The sequence below is a fragment of the Triticum aestivum genome, chromosome 2D (genome assembly GCF_018294505.1).
Source record: "Triticum aestivum cultivar Chinese Spring chromosome 2D, IWGSC CS RefSeq v2.1, whole genome shotgun sequence".
In the NCBI taxonomy this organism is placed as follows: Eukaryota; Viridiplantae; Streptophyta; class Magnoliopsida; order Poales; family Poaceae; genus Triticum; species Triticum aestivum.
Window position 1 is genome coordinate 565,729,626 of NC_057799.1, and position 12,695 is coordinate 565,742,320.

Here is a 12,695-nt window from a genome sequence, read left to right on the forward strand (position 1 = left end):
GGAATTACGACCGGTCAGAACGTATTGTCGTGCTGCAAAAAAAGGTTGTCAACGGATGGAACTCGCGTAAAAATATATATTTTCTCTGCGATTGTGTATGGTGTGCGTGACAGGTCCGGATACTATCATCACGTCCGAAGACTATCTTGGAGTTCGGGAAGAGGGGAACCCGCCTTGCAATGTCGAAGACAATCTGCGCGCCGGACACCTCGTCATTGAAGCCAGGTTCAGGGGCTACTGAGGGCGTCCTGCATTAAGGGGTCCTTGGGCGTCCGGCCTGTTATCCATGGGCCGGACTGATGGGTTGTGAAGACATGAAGGCCGAAGACTGTACCCGTGTCCGGATTGGACTCTCCTTGGCGTGGAAGGCAAGCTTGGCGATCAACTATGAAGATTCCTTCTTATGTAACCGACTCTATGTAAACCCTAGATCCCCCCGGTCTCTATATAAACCGAAGGGGGTAGTCGGGAAAGGACACATTACCATAGTCATACATGCTAGACTTTTAGGGTTTAGCCATTACGATCTCGTGGTAGATCAACTCTTGTAATACTCATATTCATCAAGATCAATCAAGCAGGAAGTAGGGTATTACCTCCATAGAGAGGACCCGAACCTGGGTAAACATCGTGTCCCCCGTCTCCTGTTACCATAGATCCTAGACGCACAGTTCGGGACCCCCTACCCGAGATCCGCCGGTTTTGACACCGACAACCCTTGTCTAGTTCAGAACCCTTATCCTTGACAGAAGGAGAGCCTCTGCATCAAGAGGACATCACTGGTTACATAAGTCTAGTTGGTGGACTTCAGTACTTGACCCTTACTCGACCTGACATTTCTTTTGCAGTCAATGAGGTGTGTCAGTATCTTTATGCACCTACCACAACTCACTGGACAGCTGCAAAACAAATTCTCAGGTATATAAGAAACACTATACACTTGGGCCCCACACTCAGCAAGCCATCTTCAACACTTGTCAGTGCCTTCTCAGATGCATCTGGGCTGGTTGTCTGGATGACAGAAGGTCAACAGGTAGTTTTGCTATCTTTTATGGATCTAATTTAATATCATGGTGTGCAAGAAAGCAAGCCACTGTTTTCAGGTCAAGTACAGAAGCAGAATATAAAGCATTAGCAAATGCAACGGCATAAATCATTTGGGTTCAATCCATGCTCAAAGAACTTGGAGTAGTTCAGATTGAGCCTCCTTGCTTATGGTTTGATAATCTTGGTGCCACATATTTATCTGCTAATCCAGTTTTTCATGCCAGGACAAAGCACATTGAAATAGACTTTCATTTCGTAAGAGAACATGTTGCCAACAAACAGCTTGAGATCAGATTTATACCTTCCAAAAATCAGCTTGCAGATGGATCAACAAAGGCATTGCCAGCCAGAAGTTTTGAAGAGTTTAAACGTAATCTCAACTTGTCATAGTTGTGATTATGGGAGAGTGTTAAACATATGTCACGCATTATCATGTTAGGGTCGTTAGGAGAATCCAGGTTGTTAGCTTATTTATCTTTTCATCTGTTTATTCTCCTCTATCTTTCCATGTATCTCTCTGATTGTTGAACAACCGTAATCTTGTATGCCTCTATAAGAGTCGGCCTTGCCTAATTAATATATAACACGCGGCTCCCATGTTACGGGAGTTGAGACGCTTCCACAATTTCCATACTCCCGATGTTTGCATACTCTGATGATTACGTCTGATCCGTGAGCGTTACTCGAGGAATCTGCAAAAAACAAATTGCGCGCAGATCTCGAGAAAAGCTGCTTCCCGGGACGAGACCTGCCTGCCTCGCCGGCAAGAAAGACCGGTGGACTGCGGGTGCCAATGGAATCTTGAGTTGATTCTTTCAACGCTCAACGGCATCCCCATGATACGAAACGTGCACGATCCCTTGAGTCCGCTCAATAATCTCGCATTTTTCTCAAGCAGCATCCTTGAGCCTGAAGTTTAAAGACTGCAAATGGCCGCACAAATTGCTTGCAGCTGCCGCTAGCTGGTCCGTAGACAAGATTTTCAAGTGTGCGCGCGAGTCCACAGTTGCTGCCGTGGCGAGCATGCACGGTTGCACGGATGCACCACAGCTCAAGATTGCCCTCCCGTATGGGTATGGCACTTAACTTGAAGGAGGGGACCTCCAGATTTTTAATTTCTGTTCTGTATTTTCTTTTCTTCATCTTGTGTCTGATAAAAATATCACGTACAGTACACTGCACGACAGGCATTTGTGTCTATTATTGGCGTGGGCTAACCATGTGGGGCACCTGTCTCCTTTGTTGGCAGGAAGCCTGGCGCGCTAATTATCAGCCCAAAACCTTAGCACTAGTTTAACCGAAGCAGCCTAAACTTATACTGATGTAAGTACAATCAGAATAAATTGATGCCCAAGTCTACGACTAGAGGAGGCACAACGAATTCTTCTCCAATGATATGCGACCAGTCTAGTATAGTTGCTAATTGTATTTTTCGAGAGTTTTCAAGTACGGCTACATTTCTAGTCGTCACAGAATATCACAACTCTTTCTTTGAACTTGAAAAATATCTCAACTTACAACAACAGGGACGTTCCAGACAGATGTCTCCTTCGGGACCTGGTCGACCTCGCCCGGACATACCACGATTGCCGTCGTTTTCCTCTCAGTGGAGCCGATCGCAGTATTGCCCGACCCGTGGGCGCACCGGACCACAGTACTCCGACCCCGTTGCCGTGTCCGTCTCCACGCACCATATATACCCGAGCCTTCCCCTTCTTTCTTCACCCAACTCGCTCGCTCTCCTCTTCCTCCCTCCTCGCACCACCAAGCTCAGCTCTGCTCTGCTCCGCAATTTGCTCGAAAGTCACCTACTCAGACATACCATGGCGCCATCAGTGGCCTGCTCCTTCTTCTTCGACAACGAGCTGCTCGGCGAGCCCGGCATGCCGGCGATGGACACGTGCGCGCTCTGCGCCAAGCCGCTGGCGCGCGACAGCGACGTCTTCATGTACAGAGGGGACACGCCCTACTGCAGCGAGGAGTGCCGCGACGAGCAGATGCACCTCGACGCCGTCTGCGCCAAGCAGGCCGCGCGGAGGCAGCAGCGGTTCTCGGCGGGGACGGAGTCCCACCGTCGGCAGCGGCAGTCCAGGAACGTGTCGGTCGCAAGCTAACCGGCTGGCCGCTAAAAGTTTTGCTTGGATCGACAAGATCTAAATTCAGAAGAATACAACATCTGTTCCTTCAAAAAAGAATACAGCGTCTGTATTCTGAAGAATCGTCGTCGTCTCCGTCTCTCCGGCCGGTGCTCTAGCCTGGTGCGGTGGAGGCACCGGAGGCAGCTTGGCGCCGCCTACAGGAGGCAAGGCAGGGCAGCCGGCAGCAGCATCAGGCGGCACGAAGCATGTGTCCATGGCAAGCTATTTAGGCTGCCCAGATGGGAGGAAATTGTACTTGTTCTCGGTCGAAAACAGAAAAGTAATCGCCATGGATCTGATGAGAGCAATCAAACATGATTAACATTCTGTTTTAACTTCTACTCCCTCCGTCCGAAAATACTATATCTAGATACATCTTCTTTTATCCATTTTGATGACAAATATTTCTAGACGAAGGGAATACGTACTAGTATTTGGGTCGCCCTTCTGCGCCTCTCTTTTAGTTTCCCTTTAATGACTGGATCATGTTTGGTTTTGGGTACCACATCCACATGCAACAGCAGTGTCACTGTAAATACATCATGGCAACCAACCTACAAATTATCATGCCCCTAAATTTTGTTATGCTTTTCGGATTTATAGCATCTCTAATGTTTCTAGTGATATGATTGCACTGTTCCAACTTGACCGCTCGGGTGACCGCGGAGGCGATCCAATCTCGCCACCGCAGGCAGCCCTCCAGACTCCTCATCTCGCCGCCCAGCAGGCCTTGCTGGCGAAGCTTGCGCGGGTTCGAGGACTGCGGCATCAGGGCATTTTCTTTCTCTGGCGTGGATCCCGTCGGTGGCGGCCCGCTGAAGGCGTCGGGTGGATCAGCGTGGCGACTACAGCAGGGCTGCGGCACCCTCAACCGGCACCAGATCCAGAGCGGGTGGTCACCGCGGTATACCCTGTGAGGCGGAGTTTCATGCGGGGAAGTCGAGAGCAGCAGCCAGGGCGGCGCCCCTGCTGCGCGGCGGCGATCGAAGCCACCATGGCCGGCGGTGACGTGAGGTTGGGTGGTGGTGGTGGCGGCACTCCACTCAGCGAGGGTGTCGGCTGCGTGCAGATGGGTGGCACCGATGGCTGTCGATCTGGCGTCCTGTCCAGATCCGTCACGGTTTGGCCTTGGCCGGTAGGTGGCGCGAGGAGGACCGGTGAGGGGCGGCTGGAGGCTCCCTGCCGACATGCCGACGGCGGCCCTCGTCTCCACGACGAGGTTCCGTTCGGTTCCACCCAGTTGTGAGATAGGGAGGATGGACGCGACTTTCGATGAAAATCGGTCACGACGGGCGATGGCGGAGCGTGTGAAGTCGTTCCCTTCTCGAGGCACCGTTGTTGCAAGTCGTGGCCCCCCACTCGTGATGCTCCGGGGGAATCTCTAGATCAGGGTCTACCGGATCGGACGATGATGGCACCTTCGATGTTGTTGCCCCGCCCGGGGGCATCGTTTTGAAGCAACTGCTAGCTGGAGGAGACAAGAGGAGGAGCAGTGTTACGTCTACCGCAAGGCCGATGGCGGATTCCGGCGGCATGGCGTTGTGGAGGTTCCGCGATGGGTGCGTGTGGACAGATACGTGCAGGATGGTGGCGTTTTCTAGCGCCGTGGTGGCGTCGACGGCAGGCCAGTCAAGGTCAATGCGTCAGTTCCTGCTCTAGAGATGGACCAGTGGAAGATGGCGGCGGCAGCCTCTAAGAGTGCGCCAGGCCGGTGTGCGACCCAGTTCCGGTATGTGGCTGGGCTGGGGCATCCGGCTTGAGATGTTAGGCTTTGGTGCGATGTCTATTTGGTATTCGGCTCAGACATTCGACACACCTTCATCAAGGGGATAGGAGTAGCAACAGGTGTTGCCTAGATGGTGGCTTCAGGCTTACCGATGTATTACTTTGTATGGTGTTTGTAAATAAATAATGAAATGGATGTATGCATCATCCAGATGCAGAGGCCGGGGGTATATCCTTCTTCTCTAAAAAATGCCAATACTATTTGAGGCGAGATTTTATCCATATGATTTTATGATATTTTGCTAAATCAGAATCTTTTGAGATTTTCTACTCTCTTTGTTCAAAAATATAAGATGTTCTAATTTTGTTTGAATCGGATGTATACAGACACAGTTTAATATGTTTGTTCACTCATTTCGGTCTATATGTGTAGTCTATATAGTAAAAATATTCAAAACATCTTATATTTATGAATGAAGGGAGTAATTATGTGCGAGTGAATTGGCCGGTTTGGAGCCCCTACCTTGAGCTTGACACACGGTGAACCTTACAGTTTTACTATATCTCGACGATATTTCCAAAAAGTTTATACCATTGTGATGTTTTTCTTTTCTTTTGAAATATATGTCAGGCTTACCCAATGGGTGTAATAATTCATCACAATATCAATTTCAAGAATGAGAATGATCTTATCATTCCTAGGCTACACGTCGATCATTTTCACGATGATTTGTCTTTCTTGATGGGTTGACAAGGCTTAGAACTGCTTCACATCGGCTCTTGCTTCTCCCTCCGATCTTTATTGTTGGTGCCCTCTCTTCCCCACCCAACAGTATGGATGTGTGGGTGGTTTTAGCTCAAGTTTACTAGAATTAACCAAATTTTGTTAAGTTTTAAGGTTCGATTTTTCATGTTATTTTTCTCATAAACTATACCAAATGTATTCCTCCAATGGAAATATAAAAAATGGTTGCCCTCTAATGAGGTTCCTAAATAAATAGATCTGAGCCTGTGAAGTCTAACCGTGATCTACTCGCAGTTGAATTATTGCACTTCGAGGCAGAACAAGTCAAAGGAAATGACGAAGCTTGTCATCGCCTATTAACTTAATCATATATTGGTTTCGCTGGAATATCGACTCAGTCGAGAAGGAAGGCAAAGTTTGGGGTTAGACACTGCCCACTTGAGCAAAGTTTTCCATGCTTAAAAAAATGAACATCCAACATGCCACACTTAGGTTGCCATGTCCAGAATTACCACTGGCGTACAGTTTGTGACATAGGCATGAGGTCGCCTAAGTTTTCCAATTAGAGATTTTGATAGTCCGTTCTCTCGACAGTTCATCCTTGAATTGTGGACGGGTTGACATTGCTATTTTCTCCCAAGACGACTCTTGGTGGTCGGACTGCCTGCTTGGTGTTTGCATGATTTCAGTTTGCATTGTGTGCACTTACATCATCTTCATTGTGTCAACATTTTTTTACTATGAGTTCTAGGGCAAAACCCCCACAACCTTGCAACTTTATTTAATATACATGGAACGGTACATAGTATACAACATCTAATGAGGAGAAAAGAAAAAAAAGCAAAAACTACGGTACAACTTACCATTTAGGGGGGGGGGGGGGGGGGGGGGGGGGGGACTCTCCTGTGGAGACCCTACTGTACAACTAACCATAGTATACAACCTCTAATGACGAGAACTCTCCTGTGGTACAATGGCAAGCACACATTGTTGTGAACCTACCGACCATGGTTCGAGGACTCACTTCTACCTAACAACGTAAAGATCAAGGAGGGAGCTTCCCTCTTTAACCACACTTGCCATTTACAGTGGGAGGTAAGAAACCCATCTCAACAAATCGTCCCTGAACCTAGGCTTAATTATACACGCCAGCAGGGTTGTGTGATGCACAGATCGTCCCTGAAGCTTGAGCCTGAGCAATACATCACACATGTAGTTCCATTAGCACCATTTCAACCGTTAGGTCAATAGTTGCTCGATGTGGATCATCATTGCTCTTTTCTTTATTCGTCTAAGCATACCATCGGCCATGTATAACTTTATCTTTTTACCAGCGTGGTCCTTTGTATGTTCCGCTAATGTTTGGTGTGTACATTCTAGTGTTGCAGAGGTAAGTGTGTGATCATTGTACTTTTATCCTATTGATGACATGGACCACAACTCTGCATCTTTCCCTTGCCATAACGGAAAAATGGATGTCTAGCCTGCTGGGACAATATCATGTGCTATCACACATTAGGTGCTATCATGCTACCATTTTTCCAAAATGTTTCAAAAATTCAAAAAATTTGTGAGTGTTCACAAGCAATGGCTCTATAAATTGTTAAAAATTCAAATCAAAACTCAACACACACAAGGAGAAACAACAAAAAACAAATTTAACATGAATAGTGTCGCAAAAAGGCAAAAATCAAAATACCACTATTTAGTTGTGTGTGTTTTGACAGTTGGATCTCACATCCATGGCTAAACTCGGCCTGCAGCGATGAGCTTTGTAGCTCCCGTAGCAACTGATATTCTCCCTAGCATCCTTAGTGTCCCTTCATACTAGTCAATTTAAATATTTGTAAACTTCACCACAACAATACAACTTCTTAGTAACAAAATAATATTTCATTTTTTGTGCTTGAATTTTACTATGCTCATGCTCGAAAGGAAGGCACTCTCACTCTATCCTTCACTAACAGGAATCAGCTACTTTGCCGTCTGCCACGGCAGACAGCAAAGGCAAGGATGGCGGACGACAAAGGCCTTTGCCGTCTGCCGCGGACAACAAAAGGCTCCGGCAAAGTAGGCTACGGTAAAGAGCTTCTTTGCCGTCTGCTTTCTGAAGCGGACGGCAAAGGGGCCTTTGCCATCAGCGACTGACGGCAAAGAATGCCGACGGCAATAAATGTGTTGTTAGTCCGTTAGGCGGCTAACGGCAGCCTTTGCCGTCCGCCGCTGACGGCAGCCTTTGCCGTCCGCCGCTGACGACAAATCTTTGCCGTCCGCCGCTGACGACAAATAGTCCAAGTGCAGAGGCGACGAGGAACGAACTGAGGACGAACACCACAGTATCCATCAACACTACTGTTTCAAGAATCAACAACGAACGAACGGATTTCACAGGACAAAACTATCCATCATATAGCTTGCTGATCCAAAACAAAACTACTCTGTTTAACAAGACGAACAGATTACACACGAACGGATTACACTGCGTTACAGTACAGGTGTTTGATCTGGACGAACGCGCCTCCCTGCAACCATCCCCTGTGCCATGCTCGCTGGAGCAGCAACAACCAGCAGCCGCGCCCCTCTGCCTTCTCCTTCCTTTCTCCATGGACAGGAGCACACCGACACCACCATGGACACCCGAGGAGCTCACGCCGTCTGCCGCCGCACCGGAGCTCGCCACCCTCGTCCGAGCGCTAGATCCATTGGACCGCACCAACTCCGTCAGCGCCAAGCCCCATCGCCGGCAGAGAAGAGCAGCGGAGATGGAGGCCCGCGGCATGCGGAGGCGGGCTGCAAAGGAGAGTAGCGAAGGTGAAGGCCCGCGGCTCGGCTACTGGTGCTCAGAGGCGGGTGGCTGCTGGTGCCCGGAGGCGCTGGTGCTCGGAGGCGCACTGAGAGAGGGAGGCAGAGAGCAGCGTAGGCGGAGGCAGGCGAGGCTGGGCGGCTTGCGGAGGAGGCCGGCGGCGAGCGGGGGCGGGCGAAGCCGGGCGGCGCGCGGAGGCGGGCTCCGGTGGCGTGGCAGAGGCGGACGGCGCGCGATGGGTGACGAGGCGGAGAGGCCGGCAGGGCGGCAGGGGATGAGGCAGGGGCCGGCGAGGTGTTAGCCGGGGCCGGGGGTCGAGGTGGTGGTGGGCGCCGGCCGGCCGGCCTCCTCGATTTGGATCGAGAGGGAGAGAAATGAGAGAGAGAGAGACGTGCGGTGGGGGTGGGGAACGAGAGAGAAGACAGGGCATGGGGCTGGGCGCGTGGGTGCTGCCCTGGGGGCGCGTGCGTCGTGGGTGGCTGGGGTGTGTGTCCGACGGAGGGTGGAGATGTGCGTCTGAGATCTTGCCAAGTCATCGATCTGCGTGATCGATCTGTGTGCTGTGTTTCCTCTTTGCCGTCTGCCAAAAAAACACAGACGGCAAAGAGCTCACTTTGCCGTCTGCCAAAAATAACGTTATCTCTTTGCCGTCCGCCCCCCTTTGTCGTCCACTATTTTGCTCTTTGTCGTCTGCTAGCAGACGACAAAGAGGGGGCCGTTAGGTTTTTTCTAAGCAGCTCGTTAGTGGGGCCCATCTCTCTCTTTGCCGTCCGCCAGCTGACAGCAAAGATTCTTTGCCGTCCGCTAGCGGACGGCAAAGAACTGGCTGATGGCAAAGACCTTCTTTGACCTTCTTTGCCATCAGCCAGTTCTTTGTCGTCCGTTTTATGTAAGCGGACGGCAAAGACCTTCTTTGCCGTCAGCCAGCAGACGGCAAATAAGCTAATTCCAGTAGTGCTTATTGGTTTGAGTAAATTGCTCAAACCCACCATATTTGTGGCTAGGTTAATGGATTGCGACCTTTTTTGTCAAAAATCCCAATAAAGCACCCCTTCTGCGGCAAGTGAGTAACAAATCGCACTAATTTGGAATTGAGTCGCATCTAACTGCGGAACCCATTGGCCCCATATGTCGGACTGATATGGAATGCCTACGTGGACAATATACTGAGGTGGAAGATGGCCCCACCAGTTAGCCCCTCATCTCTTTTCACATTTTTTCTTCTTCTTCCACAGTCACAGTTATTATTTATGTCGTGCCGCCTCCGTCGACCTTCAATGGCCACCACCTGCGCGGTGGTGCACACGCTTGGCCAAGCTCCTCCCGCCTCCCATGTTGGCCGAGCGGCAACCACGACGGTTCCCGTGCTGCCCTATCTTCCCTTCCCAAGCTTGAAGCCATGGATATGCCTGTGCTCCCGACAGATCCAGGGAAGGCTGGATGGAGGCTCGATGGTCACGGTGGCTGGAGGCGGTAGCATTGCTGCCGCAGGTTGGGACGACAGTGGGCTGGACGAGCCGGAGCTCCACAGCATCGAGCGGCCCGACTAGGAGCAAGTGGCGGCGGCGCTGCGAGGCGGGTTTGCCGGCGGGCGCAGGGCGACGGCACTGCAAGTCGGGCTTGCCAGCGGCGCGGGATGGCGGCGCTGGAAGATGGGTTTGCCGGCGGCGCGGGATGGCGGCGCTGGAAGATGGGTTTGCCGGCGGGCGCGGGCGAGCTGCGGCATGACGATGGGTGAGAAAGGAGCTGACAGGTGAGCTCCCCGTCCACCTCAGCGCATAGTCCATGTGTACCTGCCATATCACCCTGACGCGTGGGCCATATCTCAAAATAGTGTGATTTGTTAGACACGGCTTAGTTTGGAATTAGTGTGATTTATTACTCACTTGCCGCACAAGTGATGATTTTTTATGATTTTTGACACAAACAATGACAATCCGTTACCCTTGCTTTTGAGCAATGTAATCGAGCAATGTAATCTCCTAGTTTCATCTACAGAGATTAGTAACAGTTCACATCAACTGTACGTTGCCAACCGCTTGGAGTGGGTTGTTACCTATATCAAAAACAATTCAACGACTTAAGTACGTTGCCAAATTTAAGCACGATGCTAAGCAATTACTCCCTCTGTAATTTAATATAAGAGAGTTTAGATTACTAAAATAGTGATCTAACGCTTTTATATTAGTTTACGGAGGAGAACAGCATTTTGGAGCTCGGCCTCTATGGAGGCCTTTTTCGAAAAGTTCAAAATTCATATTTTTCGGTTTCAAAAAATTCTGAAAAACATTGTTCAAGTATAAAAGGATGTGGTGTGTACGTGTGTACACTACTAGAAAAATGGCTATAGCTAATATGGACATTAATAACGCACCATGTATGTGGTGCGCCACTGCTATATAGCAGTGACGTACCAGATACAGGTGCGCCATTAGTGTCCTCATTACTAATGGCGCACCACACACACGGTGCGCCATTACTAACAATTTTTTTTCAAAACTATTAATGGCGCACCAGGGCAGTGCGCCATTACTAGTAATGGCGCACCACACACTCTGTGCGCCACTACTAACATTTTTTTACTTTTTTTTCAAAACTAGTAATGGCGCACCATGGTACAATGCGCCATTACTACTTCAAACTAGTAATGGCGCACCACAACCACGGTGCGCCAGTACTAACATTTTTTTTTACAAAACTAGTAATGACGCACGACGTAACAGGTGCACCATTAGTAACCAGGGTTACTAATGGCGCATTATTAGGTGGTGCGCCATTGGTAACCTGAGAGCAGCTAGATATTTTGGACAGCCACCTACCACACTCACTTTCCCCACTTCATTCTCTCCACCTCCTCCTCCAAGCTTGTCTCGGCTGCCTCCTCCTCCTCACCTCATTTGCACCATAGATTCACCCAAATTAAGTGGTTAAATTACCTTTTTTTGATAAGTAAGTAAGGGGAAAGCTTTCTTTATGTTGTAGATCTACTTTTTTCTCCCTCCAACAACGTGCACATGCACTTTTTATGGCCTAGATCTACGTATGTTTGTGGTGTTGCATATGTTTGTGGGGTTGCATATGTTTGTGTTTGCAGGTACCGGTATTTGAAATGCGATAGTTGCCAATATTTTGCCGGAATGTTGATTCATTTCTGTTTCGGCGAGAATTTGGCACTATGCATTCTTTTTTGTCCTATTTTTAGGCAAAGTCATGCCAATTTTTTTTGTTCTAAAATATCGTTTTGCTCTACCCCGCAGGCGACCATGGTCCGCACGATGACCGAAGGCATCGTGAATAGGTTTTTGAGCTCCGCGAAGGCCGAGATGCTTCAAAAGAACGAGACGGAGATAAGATGTCCGTGTCGAAGATGCAAGCTGAAGAGCCTTATTACGGACCCGGATTCCGGACAGGTGCGGGACCACCTGCTCTTGCGTGGTTTCATGGATGGCTATCGGTGGCAAGGTGATGAAGATGACTATGAAGTCGTCCATGGGGGCCGGGCAAGAAATGAAGAAGGGCAGCAAGACAACCACCGCGGCGAGGGCGGGCGAGAAGACGAAGAATCTCCAGGACATGATCACGACGGTGATGCAGTACACAGTCATCATGTAGAAGATGCTGGACATGATGATGAGGAAGATCAAGACGAAGGGCATGATCATGAAGATGAAGATGTCGGAGCAGACAACGATGGACCATCGATGGGCTGGGTGCAGGACCCTCATATTCAAGAGCTGCTTCTCAAGCAGACGGATAACGCAAGAGCTGCCGCCCGAGAGAAAGCCAAACTGGATCAATTGGAGATAGACGCGGTTACTCCATTGTATGAAGGATGCAAGCCCGAAGATACCCGCCTGAAAGTAAAGCTCATGGCTCTGGAGATGAAGGTAAAACACAAAATGACCGACGCATGCTTCGACGAGAACATGTCATTCTGGCACGAACGTCTTCCCAAGGGGAACAAGTGCCCGACCAGTTTCGAGGAGGCGAAGAAAATCGTGTGTCCTCTGGATTTACCGCACGTGAAATACCATGTGTGCATGAACAATTGCATCATTTATCGGGACGAGCACGCGGAGTCTACCATATGTCCGGTGTGCGGCGTCACTCGATACAAGAAGAGGAAGAAAGCTCCTCGAAAAGTGGTGTGGTACTTTCCGATCACTCCTCGTCTGCAGCGGTATTTCGCGGACCCTAAGCTAGCAAAGCTCCTGCGTTGGCACGCGGATAGGGAGGA

General features: G+C 49.6%; 1 protein-coding gene across 1 annotated transcript; it reads left to right on the plus strand.

Annotated features, from left to right (window-relative positions):
- The first annotated feature begins 2,775 nt into the window (after positions 1-2,775).
- LOC123050007 (FCS-Like Zinc finger 2) lies at positions 2,776-3,760 on the plus strand. The gene has a single exon (XM_044472856.1). The coding sequence runs from the start codon at positions 2,871-2,873 to the stop codon at positions 3,159-3,161; it is 291 nt and encodes a 96-aa protein (XP_044328791.1). The 5' UTR covers positions 2,776-2,870; the 3' UTR covers positions 3,162-3,760.
- Positions 3,761-12,695: the final 8,935 nt, after the last annotated feature.